This window comes from Lemur catta, chromosome 9, assembly GCF_020740605.2.
Source record: "Lemur catta isolate mLemCat1 chromosome 9, mLemCat1.pri, whole genome shotgun sequence".
NCBI classification, from domain to species: Eukaryota; Metazoa; Chordata; class Mammalia; order Primates; family Lemuridae; genus Lemur; species Lemur catta.
Window position 1 is genome coordinate 31650667 of NC_059136.1, and position 18066 is coordinate 31668732.

At 52.1% G+C, this 18066-nt stretch overlaps 2 protein-coding genes across 2 annotated transcripts in view; one reads left to right on the forward strand and one right to left on the reverse strand.

Annotated features, from left to right (window-relative positions):
• Nucleotides 1-18066, reverse strand: part of TG (thyroglobulin) — a 244685-nt gene that overhangs the window by 16525 nt on the left and 210094 nt on the right. The window contains exons 44-45 of the mRNA XM_045561428.1: nucleotides 4545-4726; nucleotides 1724-1831 (exon numbers count right to left, since the gene is read on the reverse strand). Of these exons, the coding sequence (XP_045417384.1) occupies nucleotides 1724-1831; nucleotides 4545-4726 (290 nt within the window). The remainder of the gene's footprint in view (nucleotides 1-1723; nucleotides 1832-4544; nucleotides 4727-18066) is intronic.
• Nucleotides 13734-18066, forward strand: part of SLA (Src like adaptor) — a 64018-nt gene continuing 59685 nt past the window's right edge. The window contains exon 1 of the mRNA XM_045561431.1: nucleotides 13734-14225. The gene's annotated coding sequence lies outside the window, so the exon portion shown is untranslated. The remainder of the gene's footprint in view (nucleotides 14226-18066) is intronic.

Genomic DNA, 18066 nt, shown 5'->3' on the forward strand with positions numbered 1-18066 from the left:
ACCTCCACCCAAACCACACGGCTCTCTGCGTCGCTCCCTCCTGCGGACCTTACCGGAACCCTGGCCTGATGTTCATTTTCCTTCTTACAACCTGGAGGCAGTTGCTTGAGTCTAGGAGGTGGATTAGGTTGAAATTATAAATAGTTCTAAGCAGAGAGACCACATGTTTTAGTTGAAAGGGAGTTCTGGGGCTCAGAGGAGCTGAGTAGGTTGCTCCTTTGTAACTAAGCAGCTGATTGTCCTCTATGGGATCGTGTGGAACTCCTTCAACACCACACTATGGTCTAGGTCTGTGTCCCTATAGAGATAACTGCTTCAACCCTGCCAACCCCACAAGGACTCAGGACGCTTTTGTGGAGTGCTATAAAAATGGAATCATCAATTTGAGGAAACCAGGTAAATGACGGGTGCTTCGGGGAAATTAGAATGCCTCGGGGACAGTATTAGTTTCCCATGGCTGCTGTAGCAAATGACCACAAACTTGGTGGCATAAAATAGAAATTTATTCTCTTATAACTCTGGAGGCCACAAGTCCAAAATCAGTTTGAGTCAAAATCAAGGTGGCAGCAGGGCCACACTCCTCCGGGGGCTCTGGGGGAACATCCTTCCCTTGCTCTCCCAGCTCTGGTTGCCACTGGCATTGCTTGTCTTGTGGCCACGCCACCCCAATCTCTGCCTCTGTGGTTACATTGTCTTCTCTGTTCTCTATATAGCGAACCTCCCTCTGCCTCTGCCTTATGAAGATACTTGTGATTACATTTAGGGCCCACTCAGGATAACCCGGGATAATTCCCCCATGGCAAGAGCCTTAACTTAGTCCACCTGCCCAGACTTTTCTTCCTATAAGATAACAGTGACAGGTTCCAGGGACTGGGACCTGATATCTCTAGTTGGCCATTACTCAGCCTGCTCTGAGGACATTGCTAATTATAGCAATAAATTATGTATGTTCCTAAGACTTCCCTTGATGCTTGCAAAGTAACACAGGGTAAAACCCTGCTACGCGCTGGATGATTTATGTCCCAGATATTGTTAATGCCAAGCCTGAGAGGGAAGATTATGAGGCTCGTTTTATAGATGAGGATACTGAGGATCAGAGAGGCAAAGGAGCCTGCCCAAGATGGCACAGCTGGGAGTGGTGGGGCTGGACCCCCACCTTGAAAGTGGTATCCTTGCACCCTATCTCCTTGTTGCCCATAAAAGAGACCATGGATGTGGGTGATTAATGCCCTTGACCCCACATGGCAGGTCTTGCTTCCACTCATATATAGAAGAAAATAGTAACACTCTTGCCTCTTTGGAGATGGGTGCCCTGATGGCCTGCTACCTGTGAGTGCCTATGGGGGGCATGAGGACCTCGGTACTTTCTTACCTTTGGAGGAGTATCAAGTCTTCCCAAGGATGCTGCAATGTGAAGAGGCGAATTTGATGTGGTTCAATGGAGGAGTCACTGCCACATTGGGAAGGGTTCCGGGGTTTCTGCACATGGTGAATGGCTCAGGACTGCGAGGTCATGAGACATAGAACAGGCGGCCTCACAGTGCTCCCTGCAAAACCCTGGACATCCACGTCCCCCGCCCTCCTTCACTGGTCTCTGACTCTGTGGCTCAGACCGTGTTTCCCCATCACTTAGCATCTCTGCTTTCTGTGTTCAGCTAACAGAGTTATGAGAAGAAAACCTTCTTCTCTTCTTCTTCTTCTGAAAATCTTTTCCTTGCCTTACCTGCCACGGCCATAGCTTTTCGGAGCGTGGTACATGAAAACGTTTCCTCGGGCCCTCCTTGCCCAGACCCTGGCCATGTCGATCACGGGGCAGGTGATGAAGTAGTCCCTAGCAAAAGGAGGACACAGGAGGAAGTCTGGTTACACGTAGCCCTGTGGACAACTGTGCCTGGCAAGGGCTTCTCCCGGCAAAGGGCTCCCTCGGCCCCCACTGCCCTGCCCTGTAGAGGACGCCCTCCTCACACTCCCCAGCGGTCCTCTCCACGTGGCTCCCCTGCTGCCTTGAAGGCAGAGCCCGGGCACAGCACATGGTCCCTCAGATATGTAGCCATGATGGAAACTGGTGTCCGTGGTGATGTATCTCAGGGGCCAACTTCATGTCAACCCATGGGCTATACATCATCTTAGAACATCCATTTTACTTTAAGATTGGGAGCAAAACATGTCATAGAAAAATAAATGCAATATACTATGGAGAAGAACATAAAATAATTGTGTATTTCAAAGATATCTCAAGGATAGCCCATGCTTGTGACACCTTGAGACCAGTGGCTCTCGACAGGGGATTTTGCCACCCCCCACTCTTCCACCCCCCAGGGAACATTTGGCAATGTTTGCAGGCATCTTTGGTTGTCACAGCTGGGGTAGGTGTCTGGTGGGTAGGGGTAGGGGGCAGGGGGCAGTGAACGTCCTCCAACACACAGGCTCCCCACGGGGAAGGAGGATTCAGCCCAAGTGTCAGGAGTGAGGAGGTGGCGGAACTCTGCCTTAGACTCCCGAAGTTTCATATGTGCTCCCCCTTTGTGGGTAACATGAATAAATTTCAGAAGCACCAGCTCACAGCTGGGGGTCCTACATGTGGTGAGGTGTGGGCTGTGTGCCCAAAGAGGGCGCAGGCCCGGTGAGAGTCAGGCCACCGGGTGTGAATCCATCTGCGCCGTGGAGTAGAGGTGAGGTTCTCAGCAATTCCTTCACCTCCCTGAATCTCCGTCTTCCCAGCTGAGAAATGGGGCCAATGTCCCTACCCTGCATGGATGTTGCAGTGACCAAGTCTAGCAACACCCACAGAAGGCCTTCAGCCGGGAGGGCGGCCCACCCGCCTTTCTGGTCGTTGAGAGGGAAACCTCTGGTGAGTTTGCAGGGCGGCTCGAGTGCTTCTAGGTGAGGCCAGTGGGGCAGCTGTGGGGGTCAGATGAAGGCAGCTGTGTTGCCCCCTAAGGTGTGTGAGCCACAGCACAGGGATGGGCTCAGACCTATGGGAAGAGTCGCACACTGGCCGGCCGAGGGAGGGGCCCTGCCAGGGACACCGGAGGGCAGGGAGGCCCTCGAGCCAAGACTGCAGTGACGCCTCCCTTGGTCACACCGCCCTCCCTCAGCCCTCAGCCCTCGCCCAGCCCTCATCCTCACAGCCAGGCAAGGCAGAGTTGAACCAGAGCTCAGGTTCTCTGACCTCCAGCCCTGGGCTCTCTCCACGCATGATCTGGGCCAGTGCTGACTTGATTACAAGCCTCTCAGGGTCAGGGACTGGACATCCGTGAGTTCTGACAGTCCAGCCCAAGGCAAGGCCTCCAGTAATAGCATTTGCTGGGTGTCTGGTTGAAAGCGGAGCTCTCCACTAGAGGGAAAATTAAAGGCTTTCTGGTCCCCGAGATCCAAGTGGGTGGTACAAAGTTTTATTCTCAACTAATGACCTCAGGTTGGAAACCGCAAACTCCCTGTTGAGGGAGCAGCAGAGCAGTGGGTGTCTGACACCCTCCAGCCCATCCCTCACCCACAGAGTCAAGTTCAGCGAAGGCCACGATATTGGCTCTGTCCCCAGGGACAAAGAGCAAGAAGGGAGTAGGTGAGCGCGGACCCCCCAGAGGGAGAGAGAAAGGAAGGCAGGGGATGCCGCAACCACCCCACACTCCACACCACATTCTTCCTGCAAAGGAAACTGAGGGCATGTCAGGGCCTGTGAAGGGGCTCGAAGGTGACCCAAGAGCCATGTCCCCAGTTTGGTCTTACCCCCAGGGGCCCCTGAAGAAAGAGAGAAATGGAACCCTGGTTATTTCTTTATTTTCATTCAAAAATCATTCCTTGTGTATCTGCTGTGTGCTCCCGTAAGATAGTTCTTGGCCCCAGCAAGCTCACGCTGGGGACACTGGGGACAGCAGGGCCTGTGCCATCTAGGGGTGGGGTCCCAGCAGGCTGCACCAGGTCTAGGTATATAAGCAGCGGGCACAAGAAACAGCTGCCCCCAGGGAGAGGGCCAGCGTGGCCACCAGAGCCTGGGCCTGTTCCCATTTGGGGTGTGGCCTCAGGCACAAAACCTTCCCCAACCAGGCCTTGCTTCCCAGAACTCTGGCCACCCAGTGGAGTCAGCCGGGGGAGCTGACATCAGGCCTGTGTGTCAACTGCCCTTTAAATGCCCCCATGAGGGTCTGATGTGCCACCAGGCTCTGGGGCACTGGGCTTGGTGAGTGCGAGGCCAGGTGTGTAGCAGGCTGTCCCTGAGCATTTGCTGAGCGGTGCCTTCATCTCGCGGAGCATGTTGGACAGACACATCTGGCAGGTGCAGTCTCTGCCCTTCCATGGCTCCCGGAGAGTTGGGGCCTCCCTTCATCTCTCCCTCTGGCCTGGGGTTCCCTGGAAGGAGGGTCTACCCCACACATCCCCCAGGGCCGCCCCTTGGTGGGAAGTCACCCCATGCTGTAGACTGAATGAGTGACGCACAGGGAACCACAAACAGAGCCAGAAGCCCTCGTTTCTCATTCACGACCTGAACTGAATCAGCTCCAAACAGAGCAGCGGGAATTGGGGCCCCCCGTGGCCTGGCTTACCGGGTGGCATTCTCCAGGGCCTGGGAGAAGGTGGCGTAGTCGTCTGTGGAGTGCTCCAGGGAGTAGTACCACGTGGCAGCGGCCTGGACGCCGGCATCCGCGTCCTCGCCACCCAGGGAATTTTGCAGCGCCTGGTAAAAGGCTGTTTTGCTGCTGGTCCGTCCTTGATTTTCCTCAAATTGCTAAAAAAGCAGACATGGAATTCCTCAGTTAGATTCTGAAAGGCCAAGTCAGCGTCCCTCAAGACTTTCTTCCAGAATTTTCTCTCTGGGAAGCAGCAGAACATGGCATTAAGTGCATGGGTGCTGGAGCCAGATGTTTGAGTTTGAATCCCAGCTCTGCCGCCTGGTGTGCGACCTTAAAGAAATGGCTATGCCCCTCTGTGCTTCCCTCCACACAGGGTTACAGGAAGTGCTTAAAATGGTGCCTGTGCTTAGTAAGTGCTCAGTTGGTGTTAGCCATTGTCATAACCGGAGGACACATCACACACCTGTGTCTCACTCGCTTCACCTGGGCGGCTCTCTGAGCCAGCTCCTGAGTCACTGGGCTCTGATGTTGGGAGAGCTACATTCAGCTTCATTCCCCAGCTCCGCCGTCCATCACCTGACACTCTGTGCACTCTTCTCTACGGATAAACATGTCTTCGTCCAGGGCCGGCCACATGCCAGGCCTGGAGAAGCAGCCGTGGACACGCTGATCAAGCTCCCTGTCTCATGGGGCTCACCTTCCAGTGGGCAGAGACGGGAAATAAGCAAATACGGGTACAGTTCGTCAGGGAAAAGGTGCTATGAGGAAAAATGAGGCAGGATACGAGGGCTCGGGAACGCCGGGGTGAGGGGCCACTCTATATAGGATGTCCAGGGAGGGCGTGTGGCTCTCTGCGAGGGGCATGTCCAGACTGGAACAATGTTCTCTCTTTCTCGTTCCTTCCTTCCCTCCCCATTATCTTCTTTCCTCCCTCTGTTCTTCCTCCCTCCCTCCGTTCCTCCCTCGCCCTGGCTTTGCTGCTATCTGCTACATGGGGCTCCGGGGCAGATCGTTCCTCCCCCAGGGCTCACTTTCCTCATTGAGGAAGACAAGGGGCGGCGGCATGTCAGGGACACAGCTCCGGGTGTGAGGCCTGGGCTCCTCGGCCCTCGCGCAGCCCTGTGATACGTGTTTACATATTTCTAGGATCTCATGGAAGCAGTGAAACGTGCTTATCAGCACACCCTGGCATGTTTAAATTGCTTCTCTAAACATTTCCAAGCACACAGGGCCTGTGATTAGGATTCAAGGAGTGGGTACGATCCATGAGCAGCCCCCTCCTGGGTGAGGACATTCTTGCCTCTCAGCCCGGCTTAATGAGGAGAGACCGGACCAAGGCGGTGGAATCGCTGATCAAAGGCACGTCCACCGGCAGCTGTGCGCCAGCTTCAGAGGAGGTTCAGGAGCTAAGCCGGGGGAGTGTGCAAAGAGGCTTCCTTTAATCCTATCTGTAACATGTTATTATTTCTTGGAAAAAAGCCCAGAGTAAATATGACAACATATTAACATCTGTTAAATCTGAATAGTCAATACACAAGTTTTCATCATATCAGCGACTTTTAAATGTTTCTGAGCATCATCAAAGCCCTCGATCATGTAAGAAAGTTATTTTATTCATATAAAACACACAGACACACACATTCACACACCTGAAACAAGTCATGAATAACATTCACACTCCTTACTCTTACCACATACGATGTCTCTGACAATTTCCTTTCTGTTCCATTCTAGTCCAATCTAGCGTATTCAAAAAATGCTTACTGTAATCTATTATCTTGACCTCACAATCTACCAATGGTTTAGGGGGAAAACCGCATTATATTATTCTCTATCCCTTTCTGACTGCAATATTTTATTACAAAGATTATTTTAATACCCATTGTCACGCTTCATATTATTTCTAAACTTTGTGCTAAACATTTCACATGTGTGTTTCGCTGAAGCATCAAAATGATCACGTGCACTGGGCATCACGTTATCCCTTTGTACAAACCATAGTTCTGAGGCTGAGGGCATCTACCTAGCTGGTTTGGGGTGACACACAGGAAGCACGAGCCGGGCTTTAGCCCCAGGTCCTGCTGCTGGTGAGAGTCAGGCCCTCTCCCCCTGGCTGTGACTTAACCAGGACCCCACATCAGAGCTGTGACACTGGGGACTCAGCACACGGCAGGATGGAAAGTCTGCCTGTGGGGTGTTTTGTCCAGAGCTATGAAAAAAGCCTTAAGTTTGGGGTCAAAATTTAGAGTCCAAGTGCCAACTGCCAAATTTTGGGGGCCCTTGGAAAAAATATTTTATCTCTCTCTGAGCCTTACATCTTCAAAATGGGTAGGATCATGTTGAGATGGGCCCTGTTTTTATCTCCTGTGAGGATTAAGGGACCAAAGCAGCCACCTGCAAAGTGCTCCACGGCAAGTCGCAACTGGCCTTTTGTGGATGTGGGCTGAGAGGAACAGCAAGTCTCAGTGCACAGAGCATGGGCCCAGAGCCAGCAACACAAGTTTGCATCCTATTTCTTGCATTTTCCAGCTGTGTGACTTTGGGCAAGTCATTTAACCTCTCTGATCCTCATAGGCAAAATGGACTTACATAAAATCTACTTCAGTGTTGTCTTGAAGAAATACTATTTTAAAGCACCTAGCAAAAGGTCTGCCATACAGCACTTAATAAAACAGACCTATTTTTATTAATAGTGGGCTTCATTGACTTCAATTAGAAAACTGAAGGATGAACACAAAGCCCTAAACCACCTTATTAAAGGAGGAAAACATTTAAACATTCTATGTGTGTCTATCTTCGTGGAAGAAAGCTACCTCTTACTTTTCATTCTGTCCTCATTTCTTCATATAAATTTTTAAAAAACTGTGCAGACAATATAGTGGCCCAGTTGTTCTGGTGGCTGTCACGATGCCACAGCCTGTTTGCTCGCCTTGCTCCATGACCAAGGGAACTGGGTGATAAGTGAGGGCAGAGAGGGACAGGTGGAAGTGGCCGCACTCCAGGGTGGCCAACTGCTCAGAGAATTTACATAATAATAAGGGGATTCATAACATTTCTGTCCAAGATTTTGGGTGGGTCTAAAGCCCTGGGAGGGGGGCTCAGTTCTGCGGGCGCCGGGGGTGTACAAGCACAAGGGTACCAGCAGCACTGAAGTGGCTTCTCCCCAGGCTGCTTTGCCACTTGGGAGACACAACCTGGCTTCAAGTCCTGACATGAGGGAGGCACAGCTGGGCTTGGGCAACAGGACCTCTGAGTCCCAGCACCAGTTGTGCTGGCAATCACTGTGCAAACTCAGGGAAGTGGCTGTCCCTCTCTGGGCACCATTTCCTCATACATAACATACAAGGGGGCCATAGTGAGGCCTCCAGCCCAGGTACCAGCCCCTCCTGGGCTACAGAGCGGTAGAACTGAGTTAATAAGGTATATCTGCCCTGTACAAGGCTGCTTGCTGGAACTTAGATGAGACCACTGAGCTATGGGGATAGTGTTGACTGAGTCGTGATCTGAAGCAGCCAGCCACGGAGTGGGCGCCATGCACTGAGCACCCATCGTGTGTCAGACGTGCAGGTCTAGGGTGGAGTCCAAGGAAGTGCACTTTACCAAGTTCTCTCGGGTCATGCTGGTGCTCTTGGTCTGGGGATTTCACGAGCAGTAGCAAGGTGCTAGAACATCCAAGTTTGCTCAGGGGTCACCTCCTCCAGGAAGCAGGACAGGTAATGGCTGAGAAGGCAGGCCCTGGCCTCAAACCTCCTGGGATCCAAGCCCAGTTTTACCCTTGCAGTCTGCAACCCTGAGCAAATAACTCACTTACTATCTCTCTGTACCTTAGTTTCTTTATTTATACAAAGTGGATAATGAAAATTGCCTATTCCATAGAATTACCGTCAGATTCCAGTGAAATGTGCATTAAAGCATTTAGCACAGTACGCGGTACGTGGTCAATAAATGTGAGTGATTACTATTAGCCTGTCCCAGGCGGGGCCCCAGGTGCTGTTGCTGCCAGTTTATTTGCCTCCTGCTCCAGAACCAGCACACAGCGAAGGCCAGGGTCGTGGCAGCAGCCCCAGGGGCAGCACAGTGCCAGGCACTTCACAGGTAAATACGTGCTGCGTGAATGAGCAGAGGCGGCACTGGCCTTTGTGGAGGTTATACAGGCAGAGGGTGAACGCAGGATTCTAAAGTCAAGCCTCTTGGGTTCAAATCTCAGAGCTGGAATGATCTGGTCTTGGATGCTAACTGTACCACTTCTCCGCTGTGCGAACTTAGGCAAGTTACTTAATCTCTCTGTGCCTTGTTTTCTCATCTATAAAACAGGCACAAAGCAATATTGCCCTTCATCAAACCGCCATGAGGTCAAGTGAGATAAAACCCATGAAGTGCTTAGCGCCATGTCTGCTGTCATGCTGCTAGATATCTGGAGACTAGGCCTTGAGGCCAGTTCAGACAGGCCAGGGAGAGCCCCTGTCTTAGAGAAACAGGCCTGAGCAGCGCTTGTCCCCATGGAGAGCGGGCCCAAGCACTGGGAACCCTCTTCCAAATCACTGCTGGAGAATGACCAACCCCACCTCAAGGAAGGGGCCTCCTTCATGGGTGCTGGGGAGACTCCTTCCACGATGCGATAGCTTGGGAGAGCACCAGGATGCCAAGCGCAGGGTGTTGCGAAAGGAAGTGCCTCTTACGTAAATGGTCTAAAGAGCTTCCCAGCTAGGAAGCTTGAGGGAGGGGCCCAGTTTATGCTTCCACGGGACTGAGACTAGAGTTCCACCTCTTCAGGGGATCTGAGCCACTCATTGGGTGTGGCCTTGCTGACCAGTCAATATTTTAGAGCCGGCCAGAGCACGGGCCCGAGCACCACGGGGACACCAGGGAGCATGGAGGGGCACATTTCCAGCAAGACCTGGGACCCATATCTCTTCATGCTTGGCAAGAACCAGGGGCGCAGATGCCATTGTCAGTTTAATTAGAGAGTCAGCAGGAGGGAGCCGGGGCCACCATGTGCCTGCGACGCTGGCTGCCACGAGCTGTAATTACAGGCGGGATCTGCCGCAGACAGCGGACTTGTCACAGGCAGGGCCTCCCTGAAGGGGCTACCACAAAGGGTGAGCCCTCGGGGTGTGAGTTTATAGGCCCTCCACTAACACGTCCTCATGAGACGTCAGAGCACCTCGGAATCGTTGAGAGACACTCGGTGTCAGCCTGGATGCCTGCGGCCGAGTGGCCTGGGCATGGAGCTTGGCATTGGAGAGACCCAGGGTCAGTTCCGGCCCTGGGCTGTGCTGCAGGTGACCCATCTCCAACAGCAAACTTGCTCAGTGAATGTGCCCGTCTGTGCCTCCACGTCGGGCCAGTACATGGGGTCGATGTTAGACTGAAATGAATTAATGATTATAAAGTGGCTGATGTATTGGAGACAGACTCTAGCTAGTAAATTATTAAAAATCAAATCTATAAGGCAGGTGAGAAATGTCCTTGTGTTCACGCCAAGTGGTGTCTGAGAAGTGTGAGGAAAACTCTCGGTTGCTGGCCCTTGCCCTTCAAGTCACTGCTCGTTCAACCGCTATCCGTCAAGTGCCTGCCGGTGCCAGGAGCAGCTCTAGGCATGTGGGACACATCAGTGAGCAAAACAGGCTGTTCTCTGCCCGCAGGGGGCTTCTAGCCAGCGGGACAGACGGCCGACACACAGCACACCTTGCCATGTGGCCTGTCCAGGGGCAGCCAGTACTCGGGGAGGAAGGAGACCAGTGCACAGAGCAGGGAAGGGGGAGGGGTGCTGGCTGGGGTGTCGGAGTGGGCAGCATGCAGGAGAGGTGGGCCCAGGTTGGACGGGGCGTGGGTCAGACCTGTGGGCAGCTGGGTGAGAACGCAGCAGTGTGGTCGGTGGAGCTGGCAGGGCAGAGGAGCAGGAGTGAGGCCAGAGGGAACGGGGTGCTGGGTGGCCGGGGTGGCTTCACCCCACTTTTTGCTTCAGATGGGGCCCAGAAGGGCTCCTCCACCGTGGCTTGCAGATGCGACCTGCCAGGGCACACAGCATGGGAGTCCTCGACAGCAGGGTCTCCTCCATCTGCTGCACCCTGGCGCTCCCAGCCCAGGCAGGCACTCAGTGAGCATGTCTACATGGTGGTCTCCATCTGTCCACCCTCCTTTGCTCCTCACCCCACTGCCATCTGGCTTCCCTGTCCCATCCAGGAGACCCCACGCAAGGTCGCTGATGGTCTCAACCCCCACCCCTGCATTTTTCTCTCCCAGTAAACTTTGCCTCAGGCTCAGTTCTGGACCCAACTCTTGAACTCGAGGCCCCAGCTGCCATTCCTGCCCCCTTCTCCTCCCCTTCTGTCCACACATGCTCAGGGGTGGGGCCATCTCCTCTCTGCTTGGACAATAGCCTGCAAGCTAACAGTTCCTGCACATCCAAATATCTCCCATAGCCTGGAAATCTCTCAGGCCCCTCAAACTCAACATATGCACAGTTTAACATGGTCATCTACGTGTGTTCTTCTTCATCTCTAGCACATTCTTCCCTTTCTCTTTTTCTATCTTCAGGGACTAAGATAAGATGAGCCCCCGGGCCCCTAATCAAAAAGCAGATGCTTCCTGATTCCTCCTGCATCCCTCTCCTCCCCGACATTCTGCAGTAGCCTTTCCTGATGATTCTCCTTCTGAGTGAGACTGACCCCACCCTCCTGTCCACCCCTGCTGCTGCCCTAGCTCACTCCCCATCACCCCCTACCCATCCTAGAGCCGAAGCCGGGGTGCTGCTCTGGAGAGTGGGGGGTGGAAGGATTGCTTTGTACACAGAAGGTCTGTGATCAGTTTTTGAGCATTGGTTACTCTTAAAGTTTTGCAAAGTGGTTTGAGAAGGAGGAGACCCAGAGTTGAATCCTCAAAGGAAAAACAGGAAGCCTATCAGAGTTGATCTGATTCTTGCAAGACTGTATGAATGGATGAGCGGATGAATGAATGAATGTTCCCCAGAATTCTCTGGAGCGCTGGGGTAGATAGAGACATAAACATCCTTTTGTTCATTTGAGGGACATGAATTGAAGACCAACCTACTGTTGGCCAGGACCTGAGCATTCGAAATGCACACGACACAAGTCTTGCCCTGGCACAGAGCCTGGTAAAGTCAGAGAGGCCAACTCGGGAGTGAGCAGAATGCTCCATGACAGTGGCTGACCCTTCACGTCCAGTGGGAAGAGGGTGGGTTTGGGATGCAGAGTGATGCACAGTGACCACTTCTTCCCTCCCCTGTTCCTCCAATCAGCCTCCCTTCCCCCAACTCCACTGAAAGCCCCCCTATCAAGGCCTCCTGTGACCTCCACCCCACGATCCCAGGCCCAAGACCTTGCTATCTTCCCTCACCTCATTCCACTCTGCAACATTTGACACTTGACCTATGCTTCTTTTTGGAGATGCTTTCTTTTTTTGGCTTTTCAGACAACACATTTTCCTAATTTTCTTCCAAATTTGTATCTACAGCATTGACCTCTCTCTTACACTCCCAACTCATACACCCAACTTCCAATCTATGTCTCAAATCTGATCCTTTCTCATTGTCACCAAGTCTAGGACTCTAATTTAAGTTACTAGCTTGCTCCCTGGATTTCTGCAACAGAGTGCAACCTAGTCTCTACTTCTTCTATTACCTCTCCTTAATTTTCCATGTAGCTACCAGAATGCTCTTTTCAGACAAGGTAAATTGGCCAGGTGCTGTGGCTCATGCCTGTAATATGAGCACTTTGGATGGCTGAAGCAGGAGGATCACTTGAGCCTAGGAGTTTGAGACCAGCCTGGGCAACATAGCAAGACTCCGTCTCCACAAAAAATTAAAAAATTAGGTGGGCGTGGTGGTGCATGCCTATAGTCCCAGCTACTGAGGAGGCTGAGGTTGGAGGATCCTTTGAGCCCAGGAGTTTGAGGCTGCAGTGAGCTATGATTGCACCACTGCACTCTAGCCTGGGCAACAAAGCAAGACCCTGTCTCTAAAAAAGTGCTAAAAAATAAGAAAGGTGAATCAATATAATCACTTTCTAGCTGGAAACATTCCAGTAGCTGCCCATGTAAGGAGAATGGAGTCACTTTTCTGCTGGGCTGCAAGGTCCCATCTGACTGCTGCCCTCCACACATCGGCGTCCTCTCCTCCCACTCCCTCCTTCCCCCTGGGTTTCCTGGCACACTGGCCTTCCCATGTCCCCCAAACAGCCAAGGCCATTCCTGCCTCAGGGCCTTTGCATCAGCTCCTCTCAATGTCCCCAGAGCTGGCTCCTTCTCATCACTCAGGTCTGTCCAAAAGTCACCTCCTCGAAAAAGCCTTTTCCCATCTGTCACTTCCTCTATAATGACCCCATTTCAATGTTCTTCACAGAATTTTTCAGATCTGAAATTCTTTATTTACGCACACATCATGGTCTGTGTCCTCTCATGAGAACATAAACTCCACAAGTCAGGGGCTTGCTTTGTTTTGGTTACAACTTTTCCCTCTAGAGCCTAGAAGAGCATCCAGCACATAGCAGCCTCTTAACAAATTGATGTTGGGACATGTGTGAATGGACACACGGGTGACTCCCGACTGTGCCACTCACCGTGGTTTTAAGGGACAGGGGCTGACTTCATCAGGCACGGCTGGCTCAGTGCTGAGGGCTCATGACATTTTTAGGGACCCTCGAAAGTATTTTCCTTTTAACATCTTTTAAAATCAGAATAAATAAATATATAATAACAAAGATATAATAAAGAATCCAGTCTGGCTTGCACTCATCATCATATTAATACTTACACAGTTATGAAATATAATTTCTAGTATTTGCCACGTAAGCGTTGGCTCTGAGGCCTGGGTCACTGTGCTGGCGTGAGGCTCTACAGGGTGCCAGGGCAGCCCAGAGCTGCGAGGCCGACAGGGCTCCCCGGGAGCTGGGACCTGTCTCCTTTGCTCAGAATCCTCCTATGACACCACAGCAGACAGGCAGGGGGGTTCTCACTGTGCCCATTTGAAGGCTAAAGAAATTGCAATTCAGACTAGTTAAGCAACTTGCCTAAATTGCGTGGCTAAAGCCAGGAATTGAGACACATTTTTCTGAATCCAGGTCCCCATTAGGCCCTGGGTGCAGTGCCTAACACCCCCCGCCCTGAGTGCTGGGGATTTGGTGCAACAGCGCCTCTTTCCAGGAAAGCTCTTGCACACGCTGGGGACTCCTGCATGCTCCTCTTACTATAATCTGTCACCAAAGGCTCGATATTCCTGTGCTGGGGCTGGTGCCAGCGCCTCGGGCTGCCAGGTGCTGCTTTCCAACTCTCAGACGGGCTGCCCTTCCCCCACGGCTCCCCACAGGCCCCCACTCCACCTGCTCCTGGCCAAGCTCAGGGGCACGGCAGCGCGCTCTGCTTCGGATTTTTCCTGCCTTCCTTGGAGATGCTTGTGCTTGGAGGGGAAGGCAGAACATTGTATCTTGGAACAAATCTGCTTTTGATCATGCAAATGAATGCCCCGTTAATGTAGGCAGACTGTCAATTTCACCAGTTAGGAAGAGAGAGAGAAAAGGGGGGACAATTCCCCACCACAGCGACTGATGGAGAATTTCAACAGAAAGCTGCTACTTCAGAAAATAAGATCGTTCACGGCGAATGGAGAACACCTCAGGCAGCCCTGAAGCTCCACCGGTAGGTTGCTAACTTTTCTGGGTGTCATTAGGATTCCTTGGGTGGGCCTTAGTTGGCCTGGGGTGGTAAGTGGGTAAGCCTCTACCCACCCACCCTCTTTGGGTCTGATGGAATTTGGTGGGTCTCTGCTGAGCTGATGGGTGGGTCCAGGGGGCTGAACTTGGGGCAAGGGGGCTCCTGTCCTTCCTGCGACTTCCCCAGGGAGCTGGACTGTATGTGTTTGTGGAGTGGGCTTCAGGGGGTATTTATGCAAGGTTGGCATGAGGACACTGTGTGTGTGTGTGCGTGTGTATGTGTGTGTGTGTGTGCTACGACTGGGACAATTGGTCTCAGGTCAGGCGAGGTGATTCAGTGATTGCATGTTCTTTGTATTCCTGCTTTCCGTGGATAATTCTCTGGACCAGGGACAATAGCTTTGGACATTAATCTTAATAGTAAAATTAAAGAATTAAATAAAAAAAACTAACCTTTATGGAGGCAAAACTATTTTCCAGATATTGGTAAATGTTTGAATCCTCTGAGCAACTTTATGGGGATATTTACTAATATAATCTCCCCATTTTACAGTTAGGGAAACGGAGGCTCAGGCTCTGGGAAACTTGAATGCTCCTGATTACAAGCCAAGGACACTGAGGACACTTCCCCCACTCTGTTGACAGACAGCTGAGGGAGCAGTGTCCTGGTCAGTTCCTTGGCCATTGTGTCACCCCAGCTGGCCGTGAGGCTACAGCTCCCCACCCCCACCCCCTGAGGTCCTGGAATAGATAGATGTCTATCTTTCCATATAGTGTGTATCAAATTGTTCTTCAGTTGCTTGCCTTGTTCATTTTCTATTTCCATAGCTGACTGTGAGCCCCCTTGAGGGGAGGAATTTAATTTGTATTTATCTCCCAAACACCTGGCCCAGAATCTGGCACATAGTAAGTGACCTCGTAAATGTTGTATAACTGAACAAACAGGTCTTGGTGTTAGAAAGAACATGCTTGACACCCTGTTTGGTGGATGTGGTGATTTTCTGCAACTGGTACGTCCTGCTTCCCAGCCCCAGATGGGTCTGGGTGGGCATGAAAGGACAGAGGACGGAGGAGGAGAAGGAGTTGGTGGGAACAAGACCCTTGGGAATGTGCCATCCTCGGGTCCCCCTCAGCTAATTGTGGCTGGACGCAGGTGCCATGGAGCCGTCGGCGGGGAATGGAAAAATGCACAAACCCAACTCTAACTGCAGGTCATGAGCAGGCTGAGGCAGGGCAGGCAATTTGAGGGCACCCGGGAGCAGCGTGGTTTGAAGTTCAGGGGGAGCTTCCGCACTGTCGGGAGTGTGGGAGCACGGCTGGTAGCTCGGGTTCTTCCGGGTGTCCACAGCACCCTACCGTGGTCCTGTGTGGGGCAGGACTGCTCTGGATTCCCCTGGGTGATGCTCATGTCTGGTCAGGGTAGAGGTGGTGCGAGTGCATTTACCACCCCTGTTCTGGAGACAAGAACAGAGGGGTCATGGACACAGCACCCCATTTGGGGCCAGAGTGGAGACTTGGCTTTGTAGATAGCTATGTGGCTGACCTTGGGACAATCATTAAACCTCTCTAAGCCTTTCTTCCTGAGCAAATGATGTTAAATACTGGGTCACGGCTCCCTACCTCACAGCCTTACGGTTGAGACAAAGTAAGAAGGTGGTTGGGATTGCAAAGCGCTTTGCACACAGTAGACCTCATTCTAGCTGGGTTCGCACATATCTGAGTACCGGTGGACAGAAGGCTCTTGGAGGAAGGCCTCGCTTTTCTCAGAGTACTACAAAGTAAAGAGGATGCCTTTGGAGGCAGATAGACCTAGATTTGAATACTAGCTTCTCTCTGAACTAGTTTCCCATTTGAAAAATAGTGGTAATAATCCTTGCCTCGTAGAATAGTTGTGAGCATGAATTATTTCATTGAAGATGCCTGGGTTAAGGCTCAGCACATAGTGAGTTCTTCAAAGTTTCATTCATTCAACCCAATGAATGTTTATTGTGCACCTACTGTGTGTAATGTGTCTGGTAGAACCAGACACACTTCTGGGCACCAGAAATATAGCAGTTTCAAACATTCTAGTTGGGGAAGAAAGACAAGAGACAAATAAATATATCAATATCTGGAAATATGAGTGCTGGGGTGGGCATGGGATGAGAGGGGAGAGAATGCCAGGGATGTGGCTTCCCTTCCAATCAGAGTGGCCACGTAAGTTCTCTCTGATGAGCAGACTCTGAAGGAAGTGAGGCAGCGAGTTACCTGGGGAAGAACATTCTACAAGAGGGAACAGAAAATACTGAGACTTAAAGCGGGAGTGTGCTCAGCATATTTGAGAAACTTCAAAGGGACTGACCAATAAGGCTGACGCACAGTGAGCCGGGAGAGAGGCAGGAGGTGAGGTCAGAGAGCTGGCAGGGGCCACATCAAACGGGGCTTTGGAAGCCACTGGAAGGACTGTGGCTTTTCCCCTGCATGAGAGGAGGCCATGGGGGTGAGGGCTGGGAGTGGAAGAGTGACACGCTCTGACTTACACTGCAAAGGGACTGCTCTGGCTGCTGTGGGTCTCGCAGATTCTAAGGGGCAGAGGCAGACGCAGAGAGACAGTGGGGGCTACGGCAAGATCCTGGAGAAAGGGCATGGCTGGATCAGGCTGAATGTGGAAGAGGTGGGGAGAGGATGTTAGATTCTGGATACATTTTGAAGAGAAAACTGCTTGGACTTGCTGATAGAATGCTGGTGGGATAGGAGAGAGCAGCATCAAGAATGGCTCCTAGTTTTGAGCCTGAGTTGAGGAGATGTATTGCTGCGAAGACAAAGACTACAGGAGAGCACGCTGGCTCGGGGTGGGGGACAGAAGTGGGATCAGAGGCCCACTGTGGATGTGGACATGATAGGGTGGGAAGTTAGGAGACATCTCAGTGAAGATGTCAAATGGACCATTGGCTAAACCAGTCCAGAGTTCGAGGGACAAGTCCAGGCAGAAGATACACATTTAGGAGCTGTCAGCATGAAATGGCACGGAAAGCCGCAGGCTGGCTTCCGATCCCACCTGCCACTACTCCCCTCCTCCGCATAGTCCTCCCCTCCAGCCAACACCCAGATGAGCTCCAGACAGGATGCAGGCTCACAAAAACTGCTCAATGGCTGCACTAACTCATGTTTCCAAGAGAAAGAATGAAGAAGTGAAGCAAAGAAAGGAACGGTCTAACCAACAAATACATGTGCTGCCAAAACACTGCCTTGTGGGTGGGGTTCTGGGTAGCAGCTGTGGAACCGGGCTGGGAACTGCTCTGCCTTACCCTTGGGGGAGTCTCTCTATCCCAGGGTCCCGGGCTTGAGTGTGTGCTTTCCCAGCCAGGCCTGGTTTGGGCAGTGAGCCTCCTATTGGTGGGCCCATCTTTCTTTGCAAGTGGGCAATGGAAACTTCTCCTTAAAAACCTTAGAGAGAGAGAAACTCATCGATAGAGAGAAACTGAAATGCATCCTTGCGTAGGGATCCCAGTCCTCTAGATTCGAGCTCAGGCTGGAGTGGCTGAGAAATTCATGACTGAGTTAGGAACCCCCAAAGACACCATTAAGGCAGTGCTGAACCAGGAAATCGAAGGCAGCTACATGCCCCGGCAACCCTCTCACAGTGGGCTGGCAGAATCAGAGAGTGCAAACCTGGGCTGCCCTCTGGACCACCACAGCCCCAGATCTGCCAGTGAGAAACCCACCCCTCACCTCCCCTGATGGATGGCATTCTCACTGTGGCAGGAGGGGCTTGGGAACAGCCAGCAAGGGCTCCTCCCTCCCCACCCCCACTGGCCCTGTCTAGGGTGATCCCAAGGCTCCTGGGA